Below are 27,528 nucleotides of genomic sequence, written 5' to 3' on the forward strand. Positions count from 1 at the left end.
TGGATCGCACCGTAACACCAATAGCTATCATCACCCCCATCCGGACCTCACCACTTCAGATCCTTGTGCTGAAGAAGAACATTGTGCTCCAGCCATCCACACTCCTGTATTATACATGACATGGCACGTCCCTGGATTAATGAAGTCTTCATCTAATCAGAGCATATCTTGTCAAAAAAGTGAAACAATCTGTTCCTGACCTAAAAATTTCTACCGCTGACTTTGTACTGCTGGGTACAGTTGATCCTCAGGCCTTTCATCAAAAGTAAATGGGAGTTTTGGGAATCCTGCTCCCTTTTTTTATCTTGCTTGCTCTGTGATTGACTTCCCATGGGACTAGAGAAGGAAATAATACCTCTATGCCTCAGTTTTCTCACCTGCACAACAGACTCAATTCATACATGAAGTACCTTGAAAGCCATGAATATTTGTATAAAAGCCTAATGACAGTTATTCTTTTGTTAATGCTACCTTAGAAGTACATTATTGCATTGAAATAACAAAGGCTCTTGCTTAGCATCTCACACAAAACATCATCTCAGTAACAGCAGCCTGTTCATCAGAGAAATTATTTGTTTTTTAAGGTGTGACTCATGAATCCCTCTAACATAGGTCAGTGAGAACGTGTGCCAACCAACCACCGGCCCAGCAGCACCAGGACCACATCCCAGGACATAGCTGTCATGGCTCAGCATGGACATCATGTAGTTTCCTCAACCTTTCAGCAGCTTTGCAAGCAGCTTTTGATCATTGCTTTCCGCAGTTTGGCACTTCCAGCTGAGCTGTTTGCTCAGCCTGTTGCCTCTTGGACATGACTAGTGCCCGACAGCGTGATACTCTCCCAGCCTTGGGGAGGAGGTGAGTAATAAGACCTCAAAGTGTAATTGCACCAGGCAAAATCCCAGCAATACTTTCTATAAATGTGGTTTAATGGAAACAGGATTCCTCTATCCCATATGCTGAATTTGGCTTTAAAACAGCCTGCTGTCTATGAAGAAGGCCCTGCAATGTCATGCCTTCACGTCTCAGCAGCAGAGATGAGTGATTGCAGATGTCTGCCTTTTTTAGGACTTGCTCGTATTAGAAGAACATTAAATAGGAAGGCTGGATCCATTGTCTGCTTAAGGAGCTGAGCCAAAAATGCTGTTTCCCAGCACTGTTAGCATAAAGTTGTCAGGTAAGTTGTTTGTTAGTGCCTGGGGGAGATGGGGTTTCTAAGAAGTCCACCATAAGGTCAGCCTGGCCAGCACCGGCAGCAGAGACAGAGCCTGCAGGAAACACTTTCCCATTGCTGCTGGCTTAAGCTGGTGTTACTAACGCTCAGTGTTTCTGACAGCCCAGGATCCCAGCATGGTTTTCACACACCCCATATCTGGCAGGCAGAGACCAGAAGAGCACATCCAAGTCCACCACAGCGCATTGCTCTCTCTTTGACTTCCTAACATCTTCAGCCTGGTATGGAGGGCTTTGGCCAAGGGACTTCAGTGGAAAACAGTGCCATCTGTGGCCTTTGGGTCAGGTGTCCTATTAGTCTTCTAACTTTGATTTCTGAGAAGCACAGCAGTGTAACACTGTGCTGGCCATTACTGATGATTTTTTGACCTCAAAGCTTAAAACTGTTTATTTTTTCCAATGGGGAAAAAAAACCTCAACCCCTTATTTTCATCTGATACAAAAATGAAAAGGGAAGCTTTTCTTCCAGTGCCTAAGAGAAAAAGAAAGTATCTGAAAAAGAAGTATCTGGCATTCACAGCCACTCTTTTCTTTTCATCATTCTTCTTGCCAGCCAGTAAAATGAAGACAACCTGACAACCTCCATTTCATTTCACATCTCCTGTCACCTCTGAGCACTAGAGAATATCAGATGTTAGTTTGGGGAAAAAAACAAAACAAACCCAGACAAAACCCAAGACACATTAGCACCTTCACAGGTTAATGACTGTGTTTAGGTCTTGCAGATCACACACACACTATTAGTAAACAAAGCACCTTCTCGCTCCATGAATGGAGGTGTAACTTGTGTTCCTCAGAGATAAAAAGAAAAGGGTTTAGGCCATGGAATCTGATGCTGATGGAAAAGGCTCGCCCCATGGCTGTGCCTCACACCTTGTCTTAGCCTTTCTCCCAGTGCTAAGTTGGGAGCTGTCATTACAGCCCAGCTCCTCTGCATCAGGCAGACAAGTAAGCAGAGGTGAGAGGGATGTATATAAGACACAGCAGGAGTAGGGAGGAGGTTGTGCTAGCCCCACGCTCCTGGGCTTGTGGGCAGGGATGGCTCTTCTTCTCCTGCATCTCCCCTGGAGACCCTCTGCTCTGCTTGGACTTCAGTGACTGGAGAAGATGCCATCCACCACCACTCACTCAAGGGCAGGCTGCCAGTGCTGCTGGCATGGTCATAAGGCAGCAGGCAGAGGCTGTGGGGTAGGCAGGGGGCTTGCTCCTCTCACCACACCTGCAGCATCTGCTTCAATCCAGATGTGGATTTAGCATCGGTGAAAGGAGGCATTGCACAGCCCTGAAGAAAGTAACAAATACCTGCACAGAAAGCGCAGAGCACTGAAGCTGGTGTGCAGGACGGTCAAGCTTTCTGTGTCACATTGCCCTCAACTCCTCCAAAGCCACTTCCATGAGGGCTTGCCCTCCTCCTCACCCATGAGAGTGCTGCTAAATAGAGGAAGCTATTAACATCCACTTGGGTATGTTCAGTATCTCCCAGGCACCACAAGCAATCATGCTGCTCCTGCTTCATCTTGCTGGCTGGCTGTCTACTCTCATCCTCTGAAGACTTCCCATTTTGTCATCCAGAGATTTTTGACCTCAGGAATGGCATGAGCTAACTTTTCTCGTGAATGTTTCCAAGTGTAAAGCAGCTCACGGGATGGGCAAGAGCCATTCCTCCTGCTTTTCACTGCAATCTTCCCACAGATTTTGTATTGTGGGAGAGCTCTACTCGACCAGCCTACTCATTCCCTGATTTCAGGCTAGAAGATCATTTGCAATCTGCTTTGCAGACTCGCCATGCCTATGCAATATCACCCTAATGAATACCTACTCTACTGAATATCAAGTATCCTTCAGATGGGCAATAATATTCCCTGTCTCACTCCATAGTAGGCATATCAGCTCATATCAGCTCAAATTTGGGGAATGCTTCAGGAGATGCATTCATCAACTGCTTGAATAATTCACCCTATGGAGATCATCTGTTTATCCCCTTTTCTTGAATGCATTGCTTTTCAATATATAATGCTGTTTGCACAATAATCTTTCACCTTGCATAGCCAGCCTTGATACAGAGGTGCTCCTGTGGCACTTTGCATTTGATGCAGGATGATATTGAATCTAATATACAATATATAAAGCAAGGAAACAATATTTCCCTGAGTGAAAGCTGTATGTATTAATCAGCACCAGCCCCATGTGGACCAATTTATCTCAGGGAAGGGACACGGGTTGGCTCCTTCAAACCTTTGGGATTCCAGAAGCAACATCAAATTTCCTTGAGGTGCTGCAACAAAGATCCTTCTCATGGTGGTTTAGGGACAGAGGGCAAGGAAAGGACTTGGATTTAAGTCTTGCAGAACTTGACCCATAAGATGTCAATGAGTTTCCCAGGGGATTCATCTGGAGCAGGTTTCTGCCTGCCAAGTGCTGTCAGAAGCATGTGAGCAGTGAGAGAGAGGAGCTCAGGCCAGGGAGCCTCTAGATGTCACTGCCATGCAGCAGAAATGGACCCCAGTGCCACAGAAACCTGCTCTGCAAAGGCTGGTGCACTCAGTCTGCCTGGGCATCCCACTCCCCAGGGCTGAAAAGGTGCAGCTATCGCAGGACTGGGAGCAAGGAGTGTAGGCAGGGATTGCAGGATAAGGTGTTTCAGGTAAGGAATTACCAGGTAATAGTAAAGCATTTCAGTTCCAGCCCTGAAGCAAAGAGATCCTAGAGACAAGTGCTAAGGCTAAGCACAATAATGCCAAATACAGCTGGTACCAATCCTCTACCCCCCCCCCCAGCCAAGGAATGGTCCCAGCATTTGCCTGCTGAGCTACTAAACACAGGGGGTTCACCCCTGATGGATTTCCATCTGCCTCCCTGAGTTTGCAGTACTGGGAGAAGGACAGGTATCTCATTTGAGAAAGGGTCACCATCTCACTGAAGGCAGCAGCAAGAGCTGAGTGCTTCCAAGCTTGCAGGCATCCCTCCACATGGGAATACAGGTCCCTTACTCTTGCACCCTTACCTGAGAGATGCCTGTGGCTCTGCAGCCCATGGCCAGAGCATTTGTGGTGGCATGGCATGGATGGTCCCTGCTTTGAGAGCTGCACTGCGTTACAAAACAAACATGAAAATCATTACTGCACACCTTATGGTGCATGGGCCAGTGGGCTGCTCACAGACAGGACGGGCTCGCTGCAACATGAACATCAAAACCACAGCCTCTGAGGCTTCTGGGTATGCCTTAATCCAGGTTGCATGCTCTGGGAACATCTGCAGGATCAGACCCTGTAGGCAAGACATGTGAGAGCTTCCTCCTCCATCCATCCTGACATGACTTGGGGACCACCTCTGCCAGGCACATGCCAGATGTGTGGCCTGTGGGTCTCAGGGGAAGGGCAGTAGCAGCAGTGCTTCAACATCTACATCCAGAGGCTGTGCTTGTGGGGTCAGTTGTCACCACTTCTGCACCGAAATCCTTCTAATGCTAATGGTTGTCTCAGACCCTACCTAATTTCATCAGCTCTTCACCCCATCTTCAGTTCTAAGAAGTTCTGAATCAGTAATCTCATCTGCTTCAGCTTCTGCCTCTTCACATTGCCAGCTTCTTACCCTCCTGAGGGTTCTAGCATCATCAAGATTCAAAAATAAAGCATTTGTTCAAGGTCCTTCTCTTCAATTTCTAATAGCAGATCCTCTGCGGGCTCTTCAGACTTGTGTCCCTGAGGACTAGAAACTGATTTTAATCAAAAAACATTAGAGGTGATATTATCATAATTGCATGAATCCCAGAGCTTTCACAAATGTGAGAAACCTCATGGGGACTGCACTAACATTTCAGAGCTGGCAAACACAGAGGAAGGTGCACAGAAAATTTTAACAGGGGCACCATCCCCGTGAAGTTTGCCTTCACAACTTAATCACTCAAAAGAGACGTAGAAGTTTTCCCTCTTTATCTAACACCCCACTGATCTGAGCTGCCTTTGTTTTTAATGTTGGGCCCTGTGTTTGTCAAATGCATTCAGCTTCTTGTTGGTTTTGGAAATAACAGTCACTGCTGTAGATTGGCCAAATCATTGTTTTTCTCCCTATTGACCCAACATTTTTTTTCCAGGCTACCAAACACCCTTAACTTTTCTTGTGGGATGGTTAATCAACAAGTTTGTCACAATGATGGATTCCTCCTGAATTGTTGCTTAATTAGCTTGGTTGGAAGAATAAATCAAGTGGGATACCAATTCTTTCAATGCTACAGACAGGCAGACACGCTCAGCTTGACAGCAGTGAGTTATTACTTTCTGCCCCGGTGCAGGATCATAATACAGGCACCAGCCTGCAAGCCCGAAGGCACCATAGGTTCGTCCCTGAGAGTGCTGGCACGCACAGACCACACACACCAGAGCGAAGGGTTGGAGTGGTGGAGGTTGGTGACCAGCTGCAGGGGCTCTGTCCATGGGCATACGCGCACCCCTTGTGTGGTAAGAGCTGGCATCCCCATCGTCTGTCCATGGGGATACAACTTTTCTATTGCCTGGGATGCCTGGTGTCTGCTGCTAGTTTCTTAATGAAGAAGAAATGGTTTAGTCTGTGGCCAGACTAAGTTTAGAGAGAAGGGCTGAAGCACATCTCCTATGAAGAAAGGCTGAGAGAGTTGGGTTTGTTCAGCCTGCAGAAGAGAAGGCTCCAGGGAGACCTCAGAGCAGCTTCCAATACCTAAAAGGGGCTACAAGAAATCTGGAGAGGGGCTTTTGACAAGAGCCTGTAGGGACAGGACAAAGAGGAATGGCTTTAAGCTGAAAGACGGGAGATTTAGATTGGGTATTAGGAACAAATTCATTACTGTGAGGGTGGTGAGGCGCTGGCACAGGGTGCCCAGAGAAGCTGTGGCTGCCCCATCCCTGGCAGTGTTCAAGGCCAGGTTGGACACAGGGGCTTGGAGCAACCTGCTCTAGTGGAAGGTGTCCCTGCCCGTGGCAGGGGGTTGGAACTGGATGAGCTTTAAGGTCCCTTCTAACCTAAACCATTCTATGATTCTATGATCTTTGTCTCACGATAAGCAGCATTGCCTTCCACAGAAAGGCAATTACACATGGTAACAAAAGGAATACATTGTTTGCAAATTAAGATTTTTAAGACTGATCTTAATGCACTGATCTTAACAGCTTGCTGTTTTTAGAGATGGGACTTTCACACAACAAGAATGGATTTAAACCTGTTGACCTAAACTGAATTTCACAATTTTACCACAGGTAACTTCTGTGTAGCTACATAGAGCTTGTCCTCAGCAGGTCTGAGCTAGCTCGAGCATCCCTGAACTGTGTGGTAGACATCATGCAGAAGTACTTCCAGATTTCTACTTACCCTTTTTGACTTCCCAGGCTAAATTAAACAAGCATACTTCTCTAAAATGGATCTACTAATAAACCTTTTTAGCAAAGCATATTTATTTGTCCATGGCCACCTTTTTAATTTATCCTCTCTCTTTGCCAGCATTTTCAGAGAGCATAACTAATGATTAATGATTTCAGGTGGGACGTGTAAGTCACATGCTGGAGAAGGAATCTGTTTGTTTAAAACTGACTGAAAAAAATAGTAGAATAATCTAATTTTACTCATTTCCTTTCCCCTCATTTTCAGTGAAAGTGTGGGGAAAGTGCAGGCTCTTCAAGCTGCACAACAAGACACTGCCATGGACTGACTTCATGACAACAAATACTCAGGTCCCTTCTTTACCTTGTGGCGTAGCTGTTGCTGCATCGTGGAAACTCTCATTGCCAAATAAGTAAATCTCTTGCTAGTGTGTGGTTGCCTCAATGGAAACTTGTGTAGAAGGTCTGGGTGAGGCATGGTGTGAATTATATTGCTATGGCAACCCTGAATTGCTTTCGCCCATTGACATTTGCATCCTTTTTGGCATTTTCACCAGCAGAGTTTTCAGAGATCTTTTTCCAATAGTTGAGTGGAATAGATCAGCAGATTTAATGTTATCTCCATGATAAAAAAGTATGAAGGTGGAGTTTGTGTGGGGGCTACAGCGAGGTTACAGTTATCTAGCAGATTTAAGTTCAACTTTTGAGCAGGAATTATATCTGAAGAATATAATTTATTTTTATATATATTTTTATATATGCCCTATATTTTTAAAGACATCAGGGCAGAGAAAGAAAAACTTGACTCTTCCCAGACAGTCCTGACATCGATGCTGGGAATCAGAAACAAACCACTGAACAATCTGTTCTACATCTCTAATCTGCCTCTTCATTGCCCTAGCAAATCAAATGGAATCCTTATAGCCGATGAAGTGAAATATGCATGAGACTTGATTTTCTTTTTCCTTTTTTTTTTATTAATAAAAAGTGTAATTAAAAAAAAATCACAAAGCTTCTGGCATTATTTGTGAATGATGACTAATTTTTTCAACCTTTTTCTGGCATTTAGAAATAGCACTGAAATAATTCAAATTCAAATAGGAAATAACTCAAATACAACTGTGACTTAATTGTTTTTGTTACCTATGTGCTACACTACTTCTACACGAAAGGCCTGTTTCTATTCTTATTTGCAATGGAGTTAATGGAGCTGTTCCTGACTAATGTGCATTAACCAGGAGAACCAGCCATACCATTTACAGGAAGATGAAAGGAGATTATAGCCAGCACTTGGAGCTTGCCCAGACCATTAAGTACTACCAGCTTGCCCATGGAGCGCTCTCATTATCTCCTCTTCTCTGTCCAAAGCAGCTTCCCTTTGCCTGCAAAGGGCTCTTCATCCTGACATCTGAGTACCATCAAGCATAAGCAAGTGTCCATAGGAAGCCTGGCTTCACTCCTTCACAGTGGCTTTTCAAGAACCCTACGGATGACTCTTGTATGGGATGGCCTTGGGCTGTGTCTTACTGAGGAGCAGAAAAGCCACCTAGAACACAGGTAAAGAGACTCACTCAAAACACAAGTAGCTGGAGGTCAGTCTTTAGAAGTCACTAATGAGAGTATTTCTTCCAACAGAAGTCTTTTCAGCAACACCAAGTGTATTTTCCCACATCTCTAATAGCTTGTCAGGCTCTAGTTTAAAGTGTTTCAGGCCTGTGAAGGGAACGTACTATGAGTGCCCAGTCTCTGGCAGCAAGTGGCTGCTAAACTGCTCAAGTGATTTTAATTCAAAACCAATAAGTGAAAATTATGATTAATTATATATTCGCAGAAGTTATGATCAGTCTATGAATGATTCATGAAAGGAAAAAGGAAGACTAAATAGACTATGAATATCATTTGCAAGCAATAATTCAGGCAACTTCATTCCCCAAAGTGAGGTCCTCCTAGTCTCATGTTTACCTAATGACAGTCTGCAGTGCAAGGGGTGGGTGCTGTGCTGTCAATAATCTGTTTCTGCACATCAACACAGCAAAATACAGCTTTGCTGTGACAAAGGAAAGGTGCATTCTTCAAAGCTCTCCAAAAACAAAGGCCAGACTTTCAAACAAATAACTGTGCAAACTGTGCTCAGATGGGTGAAGGCATATTAGCAACAAAGCTCCTGCTGCGGATGGACACACTGGATGCAATTAGGAACCAAGATAGAGGAGCAGCTGGGCACAAATCCTGTCCGGAAGTCAAGGGTAAAAGATATGGAGCCGTCCCTGCCTTGCTTTCTCCCTTGGGAGGTATCGTTTACACCCTGATTATACATTTCCCCTTCCAACTTCCCACCAAAACTGGCATCCAATGTCAGCTGCCTTCAGAAACAGGATGTGAGATACCAGAGATGCTGCTCATGTATTAAGACTAGGTTGGATAGGGTTTTGAGCAACCTGGTCTGTGGAAGTTGTCCCTGCCCATGGCAGGGGGTTGGAACTGGATGAGCTTTAAGGGCCCTTCCAATCCAAACCATTCTACGATTCTGTGATTTCTTATTGTAATTCCTACCTATAGGAAGGCTCATGGCTCATCTGGATGCAGTCCCTGGGTTCAATGGAAGTCCTGTGTTTTGGGATTTTTTTCACTCCATTTTTGAACTGGGTTGATAAGGAAAGTGTGTGACTTTGCCTTATGGGTGCTCCATGAGTTCCTGGGGTCAGCCACAATACAGTGGCTGGAGGCTGCTGGCTCTCCAGTGCATGTTTTCTCTACGGATTGGATTTTCACCTTGTTTTCTCCTCAGTGCCAAATGTCTGGGACCAGTACTAACACTTTACCATTGCAACTGGAACAGCTGCATCCCAGTGAGCTAATAGAAGCACAATGGCCAACATGGTTTATGGATGTATAAACAGAATGAGTTTCGTAGGAAAAAGCAGAGTCCTTCACAAGACCCAAATAGCAAAATTGGAAAGTCCGGGTAAGCTTCAGGGTGAAAAAACCCCTCTCCAGGCCTGACATAGAGGGAGCAAACATCAAATGAATCACAAGGGAGGGACTGTTGTTCAAAGGTAAATTAATCACCTAATTCAATTAAAAATGTGAAATCAGGCTGGCCGTGAAATCAGGCTGGCCAAGAAATCTGAGTGACCTCATATTCACATCCTGTTCTTGGCTCTGCATTTGCTGCAGCTATGTAAAATATGCAGGAGTAATTACGTCCCTCAGAGGAAGACAAAAAAGACAAGTACTGCTAGTTGATCTATTGAAAATGTATTATCTCAGGTGGGACAAGTGGCTAACTGAGCCATTGGTGGACTGAGCAATCAGACCATCAGCAATTCCCCAGAAAAATTATCCCAAAGCCCCCTTCCCTTTGCAGCCCCGCTCCTGCTGTCACTCTTCTCTTTCTCTCAAAACCCACCATAACCCCAGGGTGAGCTTTCTGTAAGGTCCCCTATTCATGTTCACTGTGGCTGCTGTAAGGGAACCCACCACTTTCCTCTCAGTATGTATAGTACTAAAGAGATTTACCAGCCACGTTGAGCTCTGACATCTCTTTAGGTGTACATGACAAGAGTCAGCCACTGAAAAAAGAAGAAGAAAAGGTGCATTTAAATAGTGATGTTACACTAAGTATTCAAACATATGTCTTGGTACCTTCAGGCTCTGACTCAATGACTATGGTTCTTTTGTCCTGCACAGGATAGATAAGGGGTTTTAGAACTTCCTTTTCCCCTTATTACAATTCAGACCCAGAAACACTTTCCATACGTTGCTTTCCATGATAAATTAATGCAGCATCTGCAGCAGGAACAATTGCTGGGAGAGGTTGGCACCTGTGTGATTGCAAGTAGAAGGGATAGCAGGGTTTAGGAATGTGGTTATCCTACAGATCATAACACGGGTTCAAGGCTTCTGCTTGGGAAATACTCAGCTTTTGGTGCAAAACAGATTTAATGAATGCTGAGCCACTGAACTAAACATAGAATGTAAACAGAAGCCAGCAAGATCGCAGAAGGATTTTGTAAAAAGTCTTTTTAAACACTGTGTTGTCAAATAACAGTCCCCAGACTGATAAAATGCAGCACTCAGGCATATCGCTATGGAGCACAGCAGGATTTTTGCTTCAGACTAGCTGATAAAAAGCTTGATGGATCCCCATTCAGCTAGCTATCCTTCAGGCTGTGCTTTCAAGACAAACAGCAGCAGCAAGCATTAATCTGCTGTTTCCTTCTTAAAACCAAGATGTTTTGCAGTTCAGAATTAACAGATAGGGTAGTGAGAAATGAGGGCATGGATTCTTTTTTTGTCACTTCCTCAAAGTCACTTTGAGCAACGTTTTCAGCAATGACAGAGTGGGATCGGTAAGGGACATGCTTTGGACATGGATGGCCACCACTGAGCTGTGCTTACCCTAGCGAGGCTGCATGACAGGGAAATACCTCCCACCCATTAAGCACATCCAGCCAGGCAAAACCCTCACCACTGCTGGTGTCAGAGGCAAAACCCCCAGCAACATGCATCACACATCACCTTTAACTAACATACTCAGTGGGCCCACTTCAGACCTGGAAAGAAGGGAAGAGAATGAAGGAGCGCTCTTACCTCCATTGCTGTCATCAAAATTTGTGATCCCCCCTCTGCTAAGTTTTGAAATGCATCTAGAGATAGAACAAAGAAAATCTCATTTCATGAGGAGAAAACAAGAATGCAATGCAGATGTAAGGCTGGGGCATCTGAGGAGCAGAGCTGCGATCTCTGTGCTGGGATCCTCTGCCTGGCTCAGGGGTCCACCCGCACTGCCCTGCCTCTGCACTCCTCTGTGCTGGGTACCCCCTCTTTCTTGGCCCTGGGATCACAGCCTGGAGAGGCATCCCAATTGCAGGGCCACAATTTGGGAGAAGTGTAGGGATAGGGAGAGCTCAATGCGACTGCTTTCATCTCCTCCTGTAATTGGTTCCAATTGTACCTCCTGCCTGAAGACTAACAGGAGAACGGTGAACTAATGAAACACATCTTCCCACAGGGAAGCTTTCTGTTGATCCTTTTCCATCCTCCCTGGCAGTGAGCGATCACAGTGTGCTCTAAAGAAACTGATTTTCTTCAAGTCATTAGTATGCCTTGCAAGCTTTTTCCAGGGAATATAAATGCAGATGCTGCTGTTATTCAGCTCAAGTTGGAAATTAACATTGCTGAAAGTTTTCTGACAGAACACTTTGCCATCAGAAAATTTAAATCCATTCAAATATTGATATTCTATGTGCACATTTATATTGCAGTTGGTCTAGGAGAAACGTTCAAACCCAAGTGTTTGGATAAAGTCAAAACATAGAATTTTGAGTTCTGTTTATTTATTTTGAAATTACTTTTCTCCTAGAAATGTGCTGTTATAAACAGTAATAAAAGCTTGGAACAAATTTAAGCCTGCCTATCCTTGAATTACACATTCCTCCAGGAGCCTTTTTCCTACCCTGAATGGAAAAGACATTGTAAGACCATGAATGTTTTGAAACCTGCCTGGCTTTAGACAAAAGTGCAAGGCTGCTGGGTGAGTGTAGGAAGAGGGCACAGGGGTGCACTGCCCATCTGCCCCTTTGGAGGCAACCAGAGCTACCTATATGATCCAGAGCAGAGAGAAAGCTTAGGGGAAAACTAACACGATGAAGCACATCCAGCCTTACTGCTCTGAAGAAAGGCACAGAACAAGGAAACCCCACATTGCACCCAGCTCCTTGACAAGGTTGTACTTGCAGGGCTAGGCTTGCACCTAGCAGTTCTTTCTAGGAACAAATGACAGCGCTGAAGTTACCTCCTCTGGGTAGAGGTAAGTGCCCCTTTACTGCTTCATTAACTCCTGTTAAATACAGTTTGCAAAGAAGCGGCTGCTTTTGCTTTGGGTCTCATCTCAAGGCTGTCTTGAAAGGATGAGCAATGAGCTAATGGGACAGATTTTATCTTTCCTGCTGCTTTCGTATCATCATAAAGGTGGACTGCCTTTTATTTCCATGTGGCACTCTTATCCTCTCCTGTAGAGATCTTATTCACAATGATTTGAAAAGTTTGAGAAATGTATTCCACATTAAACCCTCTATCAAGTGATAACTGAAAGAGTTGAGAGCATTTTATGATCCTCATTGCAGACAGCAATGAAACTTTCAGAGAGTCCTTTCCACATGGATGTAGAAGAATTGTCTTTACACTGCCACATTAGTAAATTGTAAGGACCTATTTGAAGATCAATGTAAAATGTAAGAGGACCTTTTTGAAGATAAAAAAGATGGCACGGGACTAATTTAGGCACAAAAATTTTCATCTACAGCAAATGACATGTAAAATCACAAAGAAATTGTTGTTTACAAGTTATTTTTCTTTTAATGAAAGCATTAAAATCAGGACAAGCTCTAGCTTTATGAGCTGCTTCTGCTGTACTCCCTTGAAATGGGTTTTAGGCAGTGTCATCTGGGCAGATCCACTGACCACTATTTGCCCATCAAACATCAGTGGTAAAAACACATGGGAAATAATGAACACTCATTTCCATGTGCTGTTGAAACCCAGCTCGTTCCAAAGATGAACTAAATTGCTGTAGCAGTGTTCTAGCACATGGGTCACAATTGCTGGGTTTGTTTAACTACCAGTATTTCCAGTCAAAATGCTTATTATTAGAGTAGTAAAAATTATGCTTTTGTAAAACAGAATTCCATTTACTTTCAGGTAAAGGCTTATTTACAGACATTCCCTCCTTGCAACTCCCAGACAATAACTGCACAGAACACAGGGCATATGCGTTTTTATCCACTGAGAAGGATCTCGGACCCTTCTCCTTAGCATAATCTGGGAGAACTTTACATAAGTTGGTGGGGAAAACATCTCTCGAATTAAGGGGGAAAAAAACTGTATAAAAGCATCTCCCTTGCTGTGATTCAGACTTCTTTGATTATTAAACACAAAAGAAAGCCTTCCACTTGAGATGTGCTACCTTGTTGCTCGTCACTGAGCATGAATGCATGCAGTCTCACCTCAGTGGTGCCAGCAATGCTCCACACCATCCTGCAGGAAGCTCTGCTATGGACCTGAATGCTCAAGCTTGCGTGGAAGGGCACCAGCACAAGGACATATCTTGGTTTTAAAAAATGAGTCTTAGTGCACAGGGGCTCTAAGGACAAGCCTGCAGAGGCCTGGTTAATTCATGCAGCAGAAATGGATTGGCAGCTGAAGAAGCTCTGGATATCCATTAACATAACAGGGCAGCATGGTGCTGCTGCAGCCCACAGGCATGCTGATGAGCTCTGATGGGAATCTGGGGGGCAACTTTCCTTCTGGAAGTTTTCAGCAAGGACATCACTGAATTCCCAGCTGCTTTCTCTCAGCACTAAACCACTCTCTAAACCAGCCAGTTGCTCCTGTGGGAAGGAGACAAATCTGGCTTCTGACAAATAGTCTGCTCAAAGGGCTGCCTGGCCTGTGGCTGGACTTTGGGGTCAGGTTTGTTATTTCCAAGCTATGTCTTGGACATGTATTATCACGTCTAGCATTATGTCCCTTGCCTCCTGCCACTCAGTGTGGCTTTGCAAGCTCCCCTTTGCCATGGCCCCTGCCTGTCCCCAGGCCCCAGCACCGAGACTCACGGGTCATGGTTTCAAGGCGCAGCATGCAGCACACAAAGTCAGAGAAGCCGATTTTCCTGGCAGCATCGCCATACCGCACGGTCATCAGGCGCAGGAGCTGATCGTTAGCGGCCAGACCTGCGGAGGGAAGAGGAATGACAGCACTGGGGACACACTGTGGGATGATGGACCAGCTCTGATAGCATTGTCCACCCTGTAAAGAAGCTGTGCCCTCCGTCAGCCCCCCACCCTATCATGTCAGGTCTCTGCATTTTGCCTTTCCTCAGGTTTGTGCATAAGAGTCGGGGTAGAGTGGTGGAAAATCAAAGTTGTTCTAGTCACTAGAACTGTGGCTTCAGTCAGCAAGCAGGAAACACTGAGCTAACTAATCTAGTGTTATCTTGTTTTGCCTATTTAGCTTTTATTTTCTATAAGAAAGGGTGATTTTCTTTGGCTTATAATTGTTAAAGTCTGAGCGTAGCATTTACACCACCACTGCTGCTTTCTGCTAAACAGGGAGATGCCACATGCTCATGCTATTATGCAGTACAGCATGCCTGGGATTCTTAATTTTTACATTTTCTCTTCTATTAGGAAATGGTGAAGGGTGCATTTCTTTTTTATTAGCTGATTATTCAGAATTTGTGTCACAGTCTGTTTGGATGGAAATTGGTATTCAATTGAATGAACAAAAATTGCCTTTTAGAATGATTCTTTTATTAGTTAAATAAAACTACCCTAAATGTGCTGGCTATATAAAAGGAATGATTTAAATATATTCTGTGCTAAAAGCTGATTTGCTAAACAAAAGAGAAATTTTCTGCAGAGAGCTGGACTGATAGCTTTGGTTTAATGCATTCTCTGAGACTTCAGAGAAGTCTCATTTGCTCACCCCTGGTTTTTAGTGGCTCAGTTGGAAGAGACGTAGCTTTCCTGATTTTTCAACCAGCTCTAAACTTTTCAATTTTAAATGCATTCACCATGGAGTTAAATCAGTTAAACAAGCAGAAAAGATAAATATGGTTTCTCTACATCTACGTAGGAGGAGATACACCCATGGAGGTGGGTTAGTACATCAACAAACTCTGGTTGCATGAGCCTAGTTGGAGAAGGTCTCCAGAAGGAAGCAGACACACAATGTTGAATGTTTAAATAATTACAATACATTTGGGCTTAAGATACATTCCTAATAAGAGAAACATGATTTTAGATTTTTTTTCCTATGAGAAAAAGTCAGTAATTATAAAATGTAATTAATGACATTTCTTTTTTGAGCCTCATTTTAAACCGCTGCCAAGAACCACTGTAGTAGTGAGCAATGAATTTTATCTCAGTTTTAACCTTCGGGAGGCAGTGGGAATTCAATCAAGCTCTCTCTGGAGAGCAGATCCCAGCAAGCATTTCAGTGCTGCTTACAAGATGCTGTAATAATGTCTTACACTGGTAAAACACCAACAATTTGGCATGGTCAGTCTGCGATATGCTCTGAAATCTGCTCACCTGGCAATGTCTCTCAGTTAACCTCATCAGCAAGACCGAAGTGTCAGTCTTTTCTGTTCCCAAGATGTTTCAGTTATGTGCTGTTGTTTATTTGAAAGGTTACTCCCGTACCTCTTGTCTGCTGTATTCCTCACTCTGGTTTTAGTCAAGCTTTAAAATACAGACTTTATGCTTCCCTTTTTTTATTATTATTATTTTGATGCATTTAATATTGCCAATGAGGGGTTTCTAAATACATTTCCGGGCAGCACTGCTGTTAATGCAGCTAGCCTACTTTATTCTGACAGAAAATTTGACCCTTCATTATTAAGCTTTGAAGCATTAGGACAACAGTGACAATTAAGCACACACCTCAGTGTTCTGCTGGGGAAAGCACCAAGCACTTCAGGGAGCAGCTGGCTAGAAGCTATATTTAAATACACTAGTGCCATTCCCAGAGGTAGCACCAACCTCCCAAATGCTTTCTGGGGCTGTCCACCCCTTCCTGCTTACAAGCCAGGACTGAGTTCCTCCTAAAGCTGTCTGGCTCAGAGGAGAGCAAGAACAAGCTTATAATTTTCTTTTTTCCCCTGCTCGGAACTGCTTATAGCCTAACATGTATTCAGTTTGTCATTTAACAGTGCCTTTTTACCCTTTCAAATAGCTGCACTGTTTTGGTTGCCAGGACTCCTCAATGTACAATTTTCTTCCCAGTTTTACACTTTAGCACCTTTCTCACAGAATGGACCTGGCAGCTTCTCCTCTGACATTTGGCACATTAGAGCTGTGCTCCTCAGGCAGATGCTAATGCTCTTCAAACTCTCAGCAACAAAAAAAATTACACATACATCCCCTGAGCTGATGGCTTCTACCAATAGCAATTCTGCATTGGGTTCCTCCTGGGGACAACACCCCTCCCCAAGCTCCAGGTAGCCAAATCGGAGTTTCTCCACTGTATAGTTGTTAGAGGATTGCTTGCTCAGAGCTGTATTTCATGCACAAAGTCTCTGGAGAGATGACCCAGCTAAAATGCTTTACTCACATACTTCACTCAAACCCTGTGTTCAGTTCTGGGCTCCTCACTACAAGAGAGACATTGAGGTGCTGGAGCATGTCCAGAGAAGGGCAACGGAGCTGGTGAAGGGCCTGGAGCACAAGTGTGATGAGGAACCGCTGAGGGACCTGAGGGGATTTAGTCTGGAGAAGAGAAGGCTCAGGGGGGACCTTATCGCTCTCTACAACTACCTGAAAGGAGGATGGAGCCAGGAGGGGGCTGGTCTCTGCTCCCAAGGAACAAGTGACAGGACAAGAGGAAACAGCCTCAAGCTGCACCAGGGGAGGTTTAGGCTTGGTATTAGGAACAATTCCTTTCCCAAAATGGCAGTCAGGCATTGGAACAGGCTGCTCAGGGCAGTGGTGGAGTCACCATCCCTGGAAGTGTTCACACACTGTGTAGATGAGGTCCTCAGTGCCATGGGTTAGTGGTGGACTTGGCAGTGCTGGGGAATGGTTGGACCTGATGATCTTAAAGGTCTTTTCCAACCTGGCTGAATCTATGATTCTATTTGGAGGGCTCCCATGCACTCACTGCAAGTTTCAGCATTCATGTAGCCAACAGAGGTCAGTGCAAACTAAATAAATGTCTGTCACTGTGGCTTTCCCTTACAGGCTTAGTCACTGCCCCGGAGAGGAACGGCAGGAACTGGGGCAAGTGCAAGCATCGACTATTCCTTGCTCCTTTCTTCTGCTGGATGTTCTGTTTGTGACCTAGAGAGACTATGGATAAGCTGTCTGCAGTCTCTGGTCAGTGCTGTGCTTCTCTGCATCTCTGCTGGCTCCTCAGTGCACTGCAAAGGGTTTCTCCCTGAAATAAGCTTGGTCTCACTACAACAATGCAACCTTTGAGCAGAGCTGTGATTTAACTGGCACCTCTGTGCAATCCAAACTAATTTCTTCCTGAAGCTCTTTTTTCTTTCCTCTCTCTTTTTCACCCTTTCCCCCACTGCAACAGGGACAAGAAACGGAGCTGCTCAGCACCTATGGACATACCTGCTGCCTGTATTGCACTCTTCAGTTCAGACACATCAAGAAATCCAGAATGATTTCTGTCTTCCTTGCTGAAGAGATCCTAAAAAAATCCAGAAAAAGGCAGATTTCACACTTTGACTAAAAAAAAAGACATTGTCTGTAACACATCAAGTAAGCCAGGAGTCTCTGGGTCCCAGAATGGTATGGGGTCATCTTTCCCAACACACCACTGAAACCCCACAAGCCGCACTTGAGGTGCTGTCAGGGGGAGAGACAACATTGCTAGATGGGGAATTGGCACCCCATGTCCTAGGTGGCCTCAGACCACCTCAGGAGGGATGAAAGAAAGTAGAGCCCACCCAACCCTGACCGATCCTAAACATCAAGCTACTGTCTGCACTGCTTCCAGACCTAATGCCTATCCTGGAGTAGAGACATTTCTCCTAAACTTTCATTGGATCCTACACATTTCTACTACAAACTGCAGCAATGAGGAAGTGACATTTTTCAGATTACTCCATTCAAGAACTCATTTCAGCTTAGAAAGCTTTTAAAAACATTGGCACTGGTGGCACACAGACAGAGATTTCCATCAAACTCTGAGTCTAATTGGCCTTCCTACCTTTCCCCACTTTTCTCTCAACATTCCCTGCACTAGAAAAGCTTTGGCTGCTCATACGGAGCACTTTACACACACCACTTCTTCCTGAGCCCTCAGCCTTTGCATGAGAACAAATCTGACCCCCTAAGCAAGCAACATTTTTCCCCCCGGTGCTTTGATCTCACAGAGCATCTGTGCCCTCCTGATGAAAAGCCCAAGAGTGCTGTACAAGCAAAGAGAGCAGCCCCCACCTACCATGTACTTAGTGACACTTCGCCAGAGGCTCCCGAACTCCTGCAGCGTGAGTCGGCCATTCGAGTTGAGCTGTGCATTTAGTTAAGAACTGAGCAGTTAATGAGAGCTAGACCTGCCTGTCTTTGTTCCCAAGGATGCTGCCTTCACATAAAGGCAGACATAAGGTGCAGTCTCTTCTGTCTGTTACTTTATGTTGAGAAAGCCAAGAGCTTTTCTGCTCTCGGTTATGCTCAGAGTTAAATTCACCCTCTTTGGCACATTGTACAGCTGCTCATACCTGTGCTCACAAACAATGAAAGGTTTCTATTTATATGGCACCTTTAACCACAAGGGAACCTGCAGTGATCACTTCAGTTGACATTTAGCCATCGATCAGAGAGGTCCATGTGGATGAACACGACCCCATGCTCCAGGCCTTGTGTATACATTGCCTTGCCTCTGTGCATGAGGCAGCATAGTATTAGCTCCAGCTGGATCCTCCTGGAGAAATAGGGACTGAAGGAGCAAAGAGTGCAAGGAGACAGTTCCCATTACTGCTGTCAAAGGCACCAGCAGCCTTTGAGCCATGTATATACCACACATGAGAAAACACTTCCACACCATGAGCTGCAGGAGCCCAGGGATGCTTGCAGGACTATGCCAATGGACCTGCTCCCCTCCACACACCATCTGGGAGTCCTGGGCATATGTGCACTTCACCTAACACAGCTGGGATGGTGAAAACTCCCTGAAAGCAAAACTCATCACCAGTGAAATAGAAGCAGATAAGTGCCAATGCTATGAAACCTGAGTGAAAAAAGCTCATCCTGTCTTTGCAGGTCAGGATAGGTCACACTGTACACAGGTAATATACTGCCCAGAGAAAGAAAATCCGTCTTGAATTAAAGCAGAGCAGTGGCTTTGTCAGTTCTTTGCCTGTGTCATGCACTCACAGCATCCATTTAGCCCAGGAGGGGCTCTGGAAAAGAGGGAAAAGTCTCTTTCACTGGCTAGATGCAGAAAGCTGGAAAGAGAGAGGGACCTCTAGTCATTTTTATTCATTCCATGTCAGTTGGCAAAGGTTTGAATATGTCTCAAAGTTATTTCAAGAGACAATGAGCAAACAAGGGGGAGAATATATGTTTTCACCAAGGAGCTCTCTTGTTCTACAATGGCCAGCAGTGTATTTCCAGTTGCTGTGGTTTTGGCTGGGATAGAGTTAATTTTCTTCCTAGTAGCTGGTACAGTGCTGTGTTTCAGACTTAGTGTGAGAATATTGATAACACACTAATCTTTTAGCTGTTGCTAAGTAGTGCTTACTCTAAATCTAGGGCTTTTCAGTCGCATGCTCTGCCAGTGAGGAGGGACGCAGGAAGCCGGGAGGGAGCATAGCCAGTACAGCTGACTTGAACTAGCCAAAGGGTTATTCCATACCATATTCCATACCATAGAATGTCATGCTCAGTATAGAAACTGGGGGCATTGGCTAGGAGCCACTTATCAGTGCTCGGGAATGGGCTGAGCATTGCTCAGCATGTGGTGAGCAATTGTATTGTGGATCACATGCATTTCCTGAATTTTATTCCTCCTCCTTTCTTTTTTTCCTAGTATTATTATTAGTAGTACTATTATATTTCACTTCATTTCAATTATTAAACTAAATAATAAAACTGAACTGTGGGTTCTTAACTCAACCCACAGGTTTTACCTTCTTCCAATTCTCCTCCCCATCCCACCTAGGAGGAAGGTGGGGGCACGGAGTGAGAGAGTGGCTGCATGGTATTTAGTTGCCAGCTGGGGTTAAACCACGGCACCAGTCTTGTCTTGTTAATGGTAACAAGACTGTGTGATCCATTTAAATAGGGAGGTACATTTGAAAGAATGAATGGCCTGCCAGACAAGTGCCTGTGATCTGGCAGTGACAGTGTTTCTCCTCCTAACTCCGGCCCTGCTGACAGTGCTAGCAGCCTGCTCAAGCTGCCATCCCAGGCCACTGTGGTTGCAACCGTGATGGAAGAGCTGAGCTATGCCTGAGCTCTGTGCTGTCTCCTCACCTTGGGCTCTGTACCCAAGGGTGAAGCTCAGCAAAGCCCTGGGCCCTGCAGAGGTGAAAATGAGAGCAAAGTTAGCCAGCAGCAGAAGGTTGACGCTCACCTTTTAGGAGACACACCAGAGCCAGCGCATGCAAGGCAAAGTCCTGCATAGACTCTGGGACAGTTATTTATTGAGGACTGTGCCTAATATTTACCTGCAGGTTCTCACACTGGGGTGCTCAGCTCAGCCATAACTCAAGGCAAGGATGAGCAGCACTGGGGAAGTTTATTGGTTCTGCTGAAAGGATACATCCATCAGAGCTAAAATGCCTCTGCATGAATCAAAGCTGAATCTTCCTCCCAGGCTGGTCGTTTCATCTGTAAGGATTGACAAAACAGAGGAATTAGCGAGAGCAAGGGGGGTGGCAGAGGCATCAGGTCACCAACTGGAGGGAAAGAGGACACCAGTCTGAAGGCTCATGCACCTAAAAAGCCCCAGATCTGGCTCAAATAGCAACAAGGGCTATGTGCCAGGCTGAGGTCCACTGAGAGAGTCCAACATGCCTCAGACATCTCTACTGCTCCCTTCTCCAAGGACAAGTGCCCTCTTTGGGCAACCCCTCCCTCTGAAGATAAGGATAAGGAAAATGACAGTGACAAGAAAGGCTGTTTATGCAGAATTAGTGAGTACTAAGAGCACTTTGAACCTTGCGCATGACTGAGTTGGTTTGAGCCCTCCGGCTGTGCCTGTCTCATGCTATTTTCCTGGTGGGCATGTTAGGAAGGCTGGCAAATGCTGGAAGCCAGCTTGAGGCCGCTACAGAGGAACGATGCAGGCCAGGGCTGAACTGGGAGAAACTGGGTGGCAGTGAGGAGAGTGGGAGGCGCAGCTCCCCAGGGCCCTCACTAGTGCAGCCCAGCCAGGGATTGAGTTCCTGCTGCAATTGGTGGGGCATGAAGCAGGAAGGGGTGCTCATGGGGACTTCCAGGAGAAGGACAGCATGGGGTAGGATAGGTCTGCAAAGCAGAAGGAACCTTGGTGGAGGCACTTCTAGAATTGTAGAATCATGGAATGGTTTGGGTTGGAAAGGACCTTAAGATCACCTAGTTGCAACCCCCCTGCCATGGGCAGGGTCACCTCACACTAGACCATGTCACCCAAAGCTCTGTCCAGCCTGGCCTTGAACGCTGCCAGGGATGGAGCATTTGCCACTCCTTTGGGCAACCTGTTGCAGTGCCTCACCATCACTTCTCATTCTTCAAGATCCAACAATGCAGTAAGCCACACTGAGGATTTTTTGAGGGCCATCAGGACACCACTAAATCCTCTGTCTAATTTACACTAGACTAAGGATAGGGAAGCACCAAAGACAGCTGGGGTTTAAAAGCCTTACCTTGCAGGATCACTTCATTAAGGAGTTCTTGCAGCTGCGAGGCATCGATATCTGAGCCCTAATGCAGAATAAAATGCAAAGAGAGGTCTGTGAGCATAAAGTTTTCTCCTGTGTCACTTTAGCCAGGAACTTCTTTACTCATGCACTGTGGCTGCCAAGGATCTCTGCTTATATCAGAGGAGCAGCAGCACCCCCCTCGGGAGCATAACAGCTCCCCACACTGCTGGGCCACTCTTTGTCCTTCCCAACATGAGTCACCAGGGTAGTTACAGGCATTCCCATCACCACAGGGTATTTTCTGCAGTGAAGGAAAGCAAACGCTGACTTCACCAGCCCCTATCTGAGGAGTCATCATAGAACCATAGAACGGTTTGGGTTGGAAGGGACCTTAAAGCTCATCCAGTTCCAACCCCCTGCCATGGGCAGGGACACGTTCCACTAAACCAGGTTGCTGATGGGCACGCTCAGCAGGTAGCTGGGTGACGAGACTGGGATGGGCAAGCAAACTGTGAGCGCAGGCACTGCTGCTGCTTCCCTCTGAGCTACCCATTGGGGAACATTTCTGCCTCCCACCTGATACACCCCTGGGGCATTCAGCAAGGTGTTCATTTTCATGTTCATGCATTGATACAACTATTAACGGCAAGAGGTCCACTCTGCAAAGACTTTTAGCAGTGGTATTTTCTCCTGTTGACTAAGTTGAGGAGTTATTTATAACTGTTTATTAAACCATTAAAAGCATCTCCTGTGAACACACAGAGTTTGGCTCTGAAAGAGCAGGAATCAATTACTCAAGCACTGACCGATGTCTGGTTTCCAAATGCCATGAAGGCAAACAGAAAACGATGCTAATGAGAGGGGAAGAATACCCAACGCTTTCTAACTGCTTTCGGTAAATAAACAAACCAAAGCCAAAAAAGAAGTACACATGCAAGCCCATCACCAGCACAACCTCAAATCTCCGATCTCCTGCTGATATATGGGGCTAGCCAACCTATCCCAGCTGAATGTCTCATTTTTCTGGGGGTTTTGGCAGGCCAATCAATACTGTTTTCAAGGCATCTACATGAGGATAGAGCTGTATTTCCTCCAAAAAACATTTTTCTAAATGGATTTGTATCAGCATCATAGATCAGTTTTTCTTTTTGCAAGTCCACATCCTTATTTATTTTTATTTTTCAGCAAGATGTTATAGATAGGATACCTGCTTAGCATATCTGAGGAAGATAGCCTTATAGGAGCTGTCCTGGTTCTGTCTTGGTAGATCCTGCATCAAAGACAAAGTACACACATAAATAATTCAATTCCAAAACATCTGGAGGCAGAAGTCTGCAGATCCAATCAGCACTTCAGAGAGGGCAGGGAATGTAAAGTACAGGCTGCAGTTTTAACACCCCAGAAGTAAAAAGTGGACTGGGAGTGAGGAACAGCTACTGCAATGAAAGATGCATAGTTTGGATGTTATCACTTAGTATAACCAGAAAGGAGCAGCTCAGGGCCTGAAGAAGACGACAGAATACATCCAGGGTAGAGTTCAGCAAGTCAAAACATGAGAGTAGATGTACAAAGCCTAATCCTTATTGATGGCCAGTTGAAACCACTGGCTTAGGGCATGCGAAGATTCATGTGAACCAAGAAAACAGAGCAGGAGTTGACTTCTCTTTTCTTTTGTACCTTCTCAACCCCAAGCAGGCTTGACTGTACCTGAGCAATTGCAATTCAATGGTTAAGTGATTTCTTTCAGCCCTCTGGTGAGAAGCCAGAACTATCCTTAACATTATAAAGTTTTCCCAAAAGATTTTAAGCCAAAGTCCCAATGCCTTCATCTCTGTGCAAGATAATTCACACCAGCAAAGCCCAAATACCTGAACAAGAGCAGAAAATGCAGGTACCATAATTCATCAAAGTCAAAACACTCGCTAGCGACAACAGCTGAGTAAACTGACAGCTTGTCAGTGAAAAGAGATAATAAGCCACCATTTAGACTACACCTTTAATGGGGCTTAATTGCAGGCTGGAAAATGAATCAGAAGGAAAGGTCTCTGTTTTCTGTTCTCCTGAAGCAGTTTTACACCTTTGGCTTCAAAGACCCTGCACTGAGTTTGCACTGCTATAAATAACAACCTCTCAGCAGCAGGGTTTTGTAAGCAACTGATGAAACAGCAGCATCTGGACCAGCTCTGGCAGTCTGCACAGTTCACTGTGAGGAGGTCCAGATGGTAGCTGGGCTAGAGAGGCTGAAATGTGAGTTGAACTAGATACAGACATCGCAAGAGTTTACTATCTCTGAAATGCTCTCCCCTCTTCTATATTTGGTTGGTCACAGTGTTCAAGGAGGCAAGGTGGAAAGGATGGATGGACAGGCTGACAGAGGGACTGTATAAGATTTGTTTCCTTAAAAAAAATCAAGCTCTGTAAGAGACATGTGAAGAGGAGAGGCTTCCTTGTCACTCCTGTCCTTCAGAGAGGTACCCCAGGCTCATCACCCCTGGTTGTAGCATGCCAGAGCTCTTGGACAGGTACTGGCTGGTTAAAGGAGAAAAGAGCAGTGGTATCTGGTATGTGGGGAAGGAAGAGGAAGAGTCAGCAGAGGTGGCTATCAAATGGTCAGCTCTCCGGGAACCATTCACCACCACCGGTATCTACATCAGTTTTCACATATTCTTACCATTGGCGGCACCAGGCTGGGTGGGGAGTTTGAGTTCCTGGAAGAGAGTTACAAGAATCAAACTGGGAGAGAATGGGCCTTTTCAAAGCATTGATTTGCAGATATGGCAAAAGTCAGGCACCAACAGTGCTTGCAGCCCTCCAGGATGCTCAGCACCTACACCACCCAACTGGTCCCAGTTCAGTCAAGCCTGCTGCACCAGTCCTGGGTCTCTTTGTGCAAGCAGACATGAGTCTCTAGCTGCTGGGGGGCACTGCACCAGCAGCAGAGAAAGTGTAAATTGTCTCACTCTGAGCATGCCAGGACTAACCTCATCACACAGAAGACGGGGCTGCCCTGCCTTGAGCCACACAAAATATTCACCTGCTTTCTCTCTCCCTAACTTAACAGTCAGGAATAAAAATAGCATCTGGGATATTAAAAGACAACATCTTTTTAAAAGGCAGCATCTTTCAAATGCCTGCAGGCTGCCTGAAATTCAGCTGAGGTCACCATTCCTTCTGAGACTCAGCAGCAACATTCAGTACCTGAGTTTTGCGTTTGGTAGAGAAACCAGGCAAGCCAGATGTTATTTAAATAGCATCTGTGCTATCATATAGGTAAGTGCTGCAGAGACACACAAAAATGGGATCCCAGTGCTTGGCCTAGCTCAGGAAGGTCTGTGAGGGTCAGAGGCTCTCCTGGAAAGTACCACCTCCTGAGGATGAGACATCTTGTGCATGACTTGTCATGCTGAAGGCAGTCCAGCTCAGAGCACAGTCTTCTTATGTTTGTTTTCCATAACCAACGGATTGCCTTAGTTTGTTCTGGGCCAGGGGCCAAAGCCTAGAAAGCAATCTCATTATTATCATATGATAAGAACTGCAATCACCTCCATTATAAAGCTTGCTAAAGGAAAGCCACTGTACATCCGATGCTTGAAGGTCATTTGGTAAGCCTGAATGCCAGGGCTTGCTCTTTACATAAAGCACACCCTCCTGTTTACTTGAAAACATGATAACAGCTGCCTTTGCATGAATTAAGACTTTCCCACTAAACTTTTCTTATGTGAAAACATGATAACAGCTGCCTTTGCATGAATTAAGACTTTCCCACTAAACTTATCGTATGTGAAAACATGATAACAGCTGCCTTTGCATGAATTAAGAATTTCCCACTAAACTTATCTTCAAGGTCCCCTGTACACCCACAAGGAGCCCTGCCAGCCTGACTATGAGATGGCTGGGTGAAAAGATCAAGGCCTTTCACTTCTCTTTGCTTCTCTAGGTCCCACTCTGAGCAGGATGGAACCTGATCCATCAAACAGCATAACATAAGAAACTACATAACACTTGTTAAGAAAAGCAAGCGCACATTCCTTCTTTCAGTAAGGATAGATTTCCTCACAACTGGAGGGGGTTATCTCACAACCATTGTTTGCTTGTGTGGCTCTTTGTACTAAAGCTGAGACCCTTTGTGGCTGCCGATGAGCTATTGCCCTGTTCTGCAGTGGCCACCCCTAAGCATCTGACTATATGTCTGATCCCCCTCAACATGGTGCTTAACACTCAGCTGTGTCCTCCCAACACACTTCTAGAGTATATTAAAAGCAAATTGCCACATTAGTTATCTTGACATTAAATTGTTAAATCCTGGCACACTGTAAGTCTGGAGCCTTAAAGGAGTACTTATTGTCTTACTCATTGAAGTCTTGATTCTTCATGAAAATTCTTAAGAGGAATTCAAATTCTTGGTCCTCTGTTGCAGCAGGAAAAACAGCATATGTTCCTGGGCTCAGGATAAAGTAGGCGGTCACGTCTCGAGTCAAGGCAAAAGTTTGTTTCAGAACTTTGGAGTTCTCCTGAAAGAAAAATGTAACTGGCTACCTCCCCTCCATGTCAGCAACCAAAGTAAACCAGCAAGTTGCACCCACAGCAGCCTTATATTCCCACAGCTCTCTAAATATACACTCCATCTAACATGCCTTAACCTCCCCAGTGGCATGAAAAGCCCGTCCAAGTGACACACTTTGTTCAAGGGCACATCAAAAATGCACAAGGGTGGAAGAACTGAAAGAAACAGAAGGCAAAATGAATGTAAGTGGATTTGAAGAGAACTTCAATTAACATTAACCAGACTGGAGTTCATGAAGGAATCAAGGATGAATACTCTTACTAAAACTTCCCTGAGTTCTAGTGTGACTCAGAGAGCTCACTAAGCATCTCACTCAGATGACAACGCTTCAAGAATCACAACTCAAACCTTCCACCAAGTGTCACAAGAAAACAGAATATTCTGATCTTTCTCCTGTTATTCCAGTATTTTTGCTGAGATGAAACAAATATAATGCAGCAGCTATTACTACAATGACACATTAAGATAGCATAATAAAAAACCCTTCCTAAACATATTCCCCAAAATACATCAGCGTGTATAAATTCCATTTAGAATGGTTATACAGCGTGGCAGAGTTATTTATGAGCCATGCCTTTGGGAGACAATAACATAAAACTGCTATTTTGGAAGAAAAAAAAAAACCACATAAAAAGATGACTGTTAGAGACGGCTGGGAGGTATGTAGACTGCCAAGTATTACGGGTCAGATCTGGAGCAGATAGGAACGGGCACTGCTGCAAAGAAATAAATGGTGTAATCCATTTTTTACTTTGGGGTGTCATTCCACATTCCTTCTGGTAAAAGGCAGCAGCAGATTAATATCTCAACAGAGTCAAAACCGGTGTGAGATAAGAATCAGGTTCTATACATTGCTCAGATCTATCACACAACATTAAACTTCCCTCACAGCCACGTATTAGTGTTCCACGTCCATATTTAATCAAAGGCTTCCTAGAGCTATCAGATACGTCCATTCTGGTTCACATCCTTGCCTGCACTGCATTCCCCTCTCATGCTGCCCAGGGATAATATTCTTTTTA

The 27,528-nt window shown here is 45.0% G+C and overlaps 1 protein-coding gene across 1 annotated transcript in view; it reads right to left on the reverse strand.

The window, feature by feature from the left end:
* Positions 1-7,629: 7,629 nt before the first annotated feature.
* LOC115613717 (calpain-13-like) overlaps positions 7,630-27,528 on the reverse strand; it is a 45,820-nt gene continuing 25,921 nt past the window's right edge. The window contains exons 12-22 of the mRNA XM_030499571.1: positions 26,293-26,453; positions 24,614-24,650; positions 23,150-23,212; positions 21,946-22,003; positions 20,862-20,929; positions 18,540-18,608; positions 17,705-17,783; positions 14,198-14,314; positions 11,175-11,230; positions 10,101-10,153; positions 7,630-8,127 (exon numbers count right to left, since the gene is read on the reverse strand). Coding sequence (XP_030355431.1) covers positions 10,127-10,153; positions 11,175-11,230; positions 14,198-14,314; positions 17,705-17,783; positions 18,540-18,608; positions 20,862-20,929; positions 21,946-22,003; positions 23,150-23,212; positions 24,614-24,650; positions 26,293-26,453 — 735 coding nt within the window. The 3' untranslated portion in view covers positions 7,630-8,127; positions 10,101-10,126. The remainder of the gene's footprint in view (positions 8,128-10,100; positions 10,154-11,174; positions 11,231-14,197; positions 14,315-17,704; positions 17,784-18,539; positions 18,609-20,861; positions 20,930-21,945; positions 22,004-23,149; positions 23,213-24,613; positions 24,651-26,292; positions 26,454-27,528) is intronic.

The sequence above is a fragment of the Strigops habroptila genome, chromosome 10 (assembly GCF_004027225.2).
Source record: "Strigops habroptila isolate Jane chromosome 10, bStrHab1.2.pri, whole genome shotgun sequence".
Lineage (NCBI taxonomy): Eukaryota > Metazoa > Chordata > Aves > Psittaciformes > Psittacidae > Strigops > Strigops habroptila.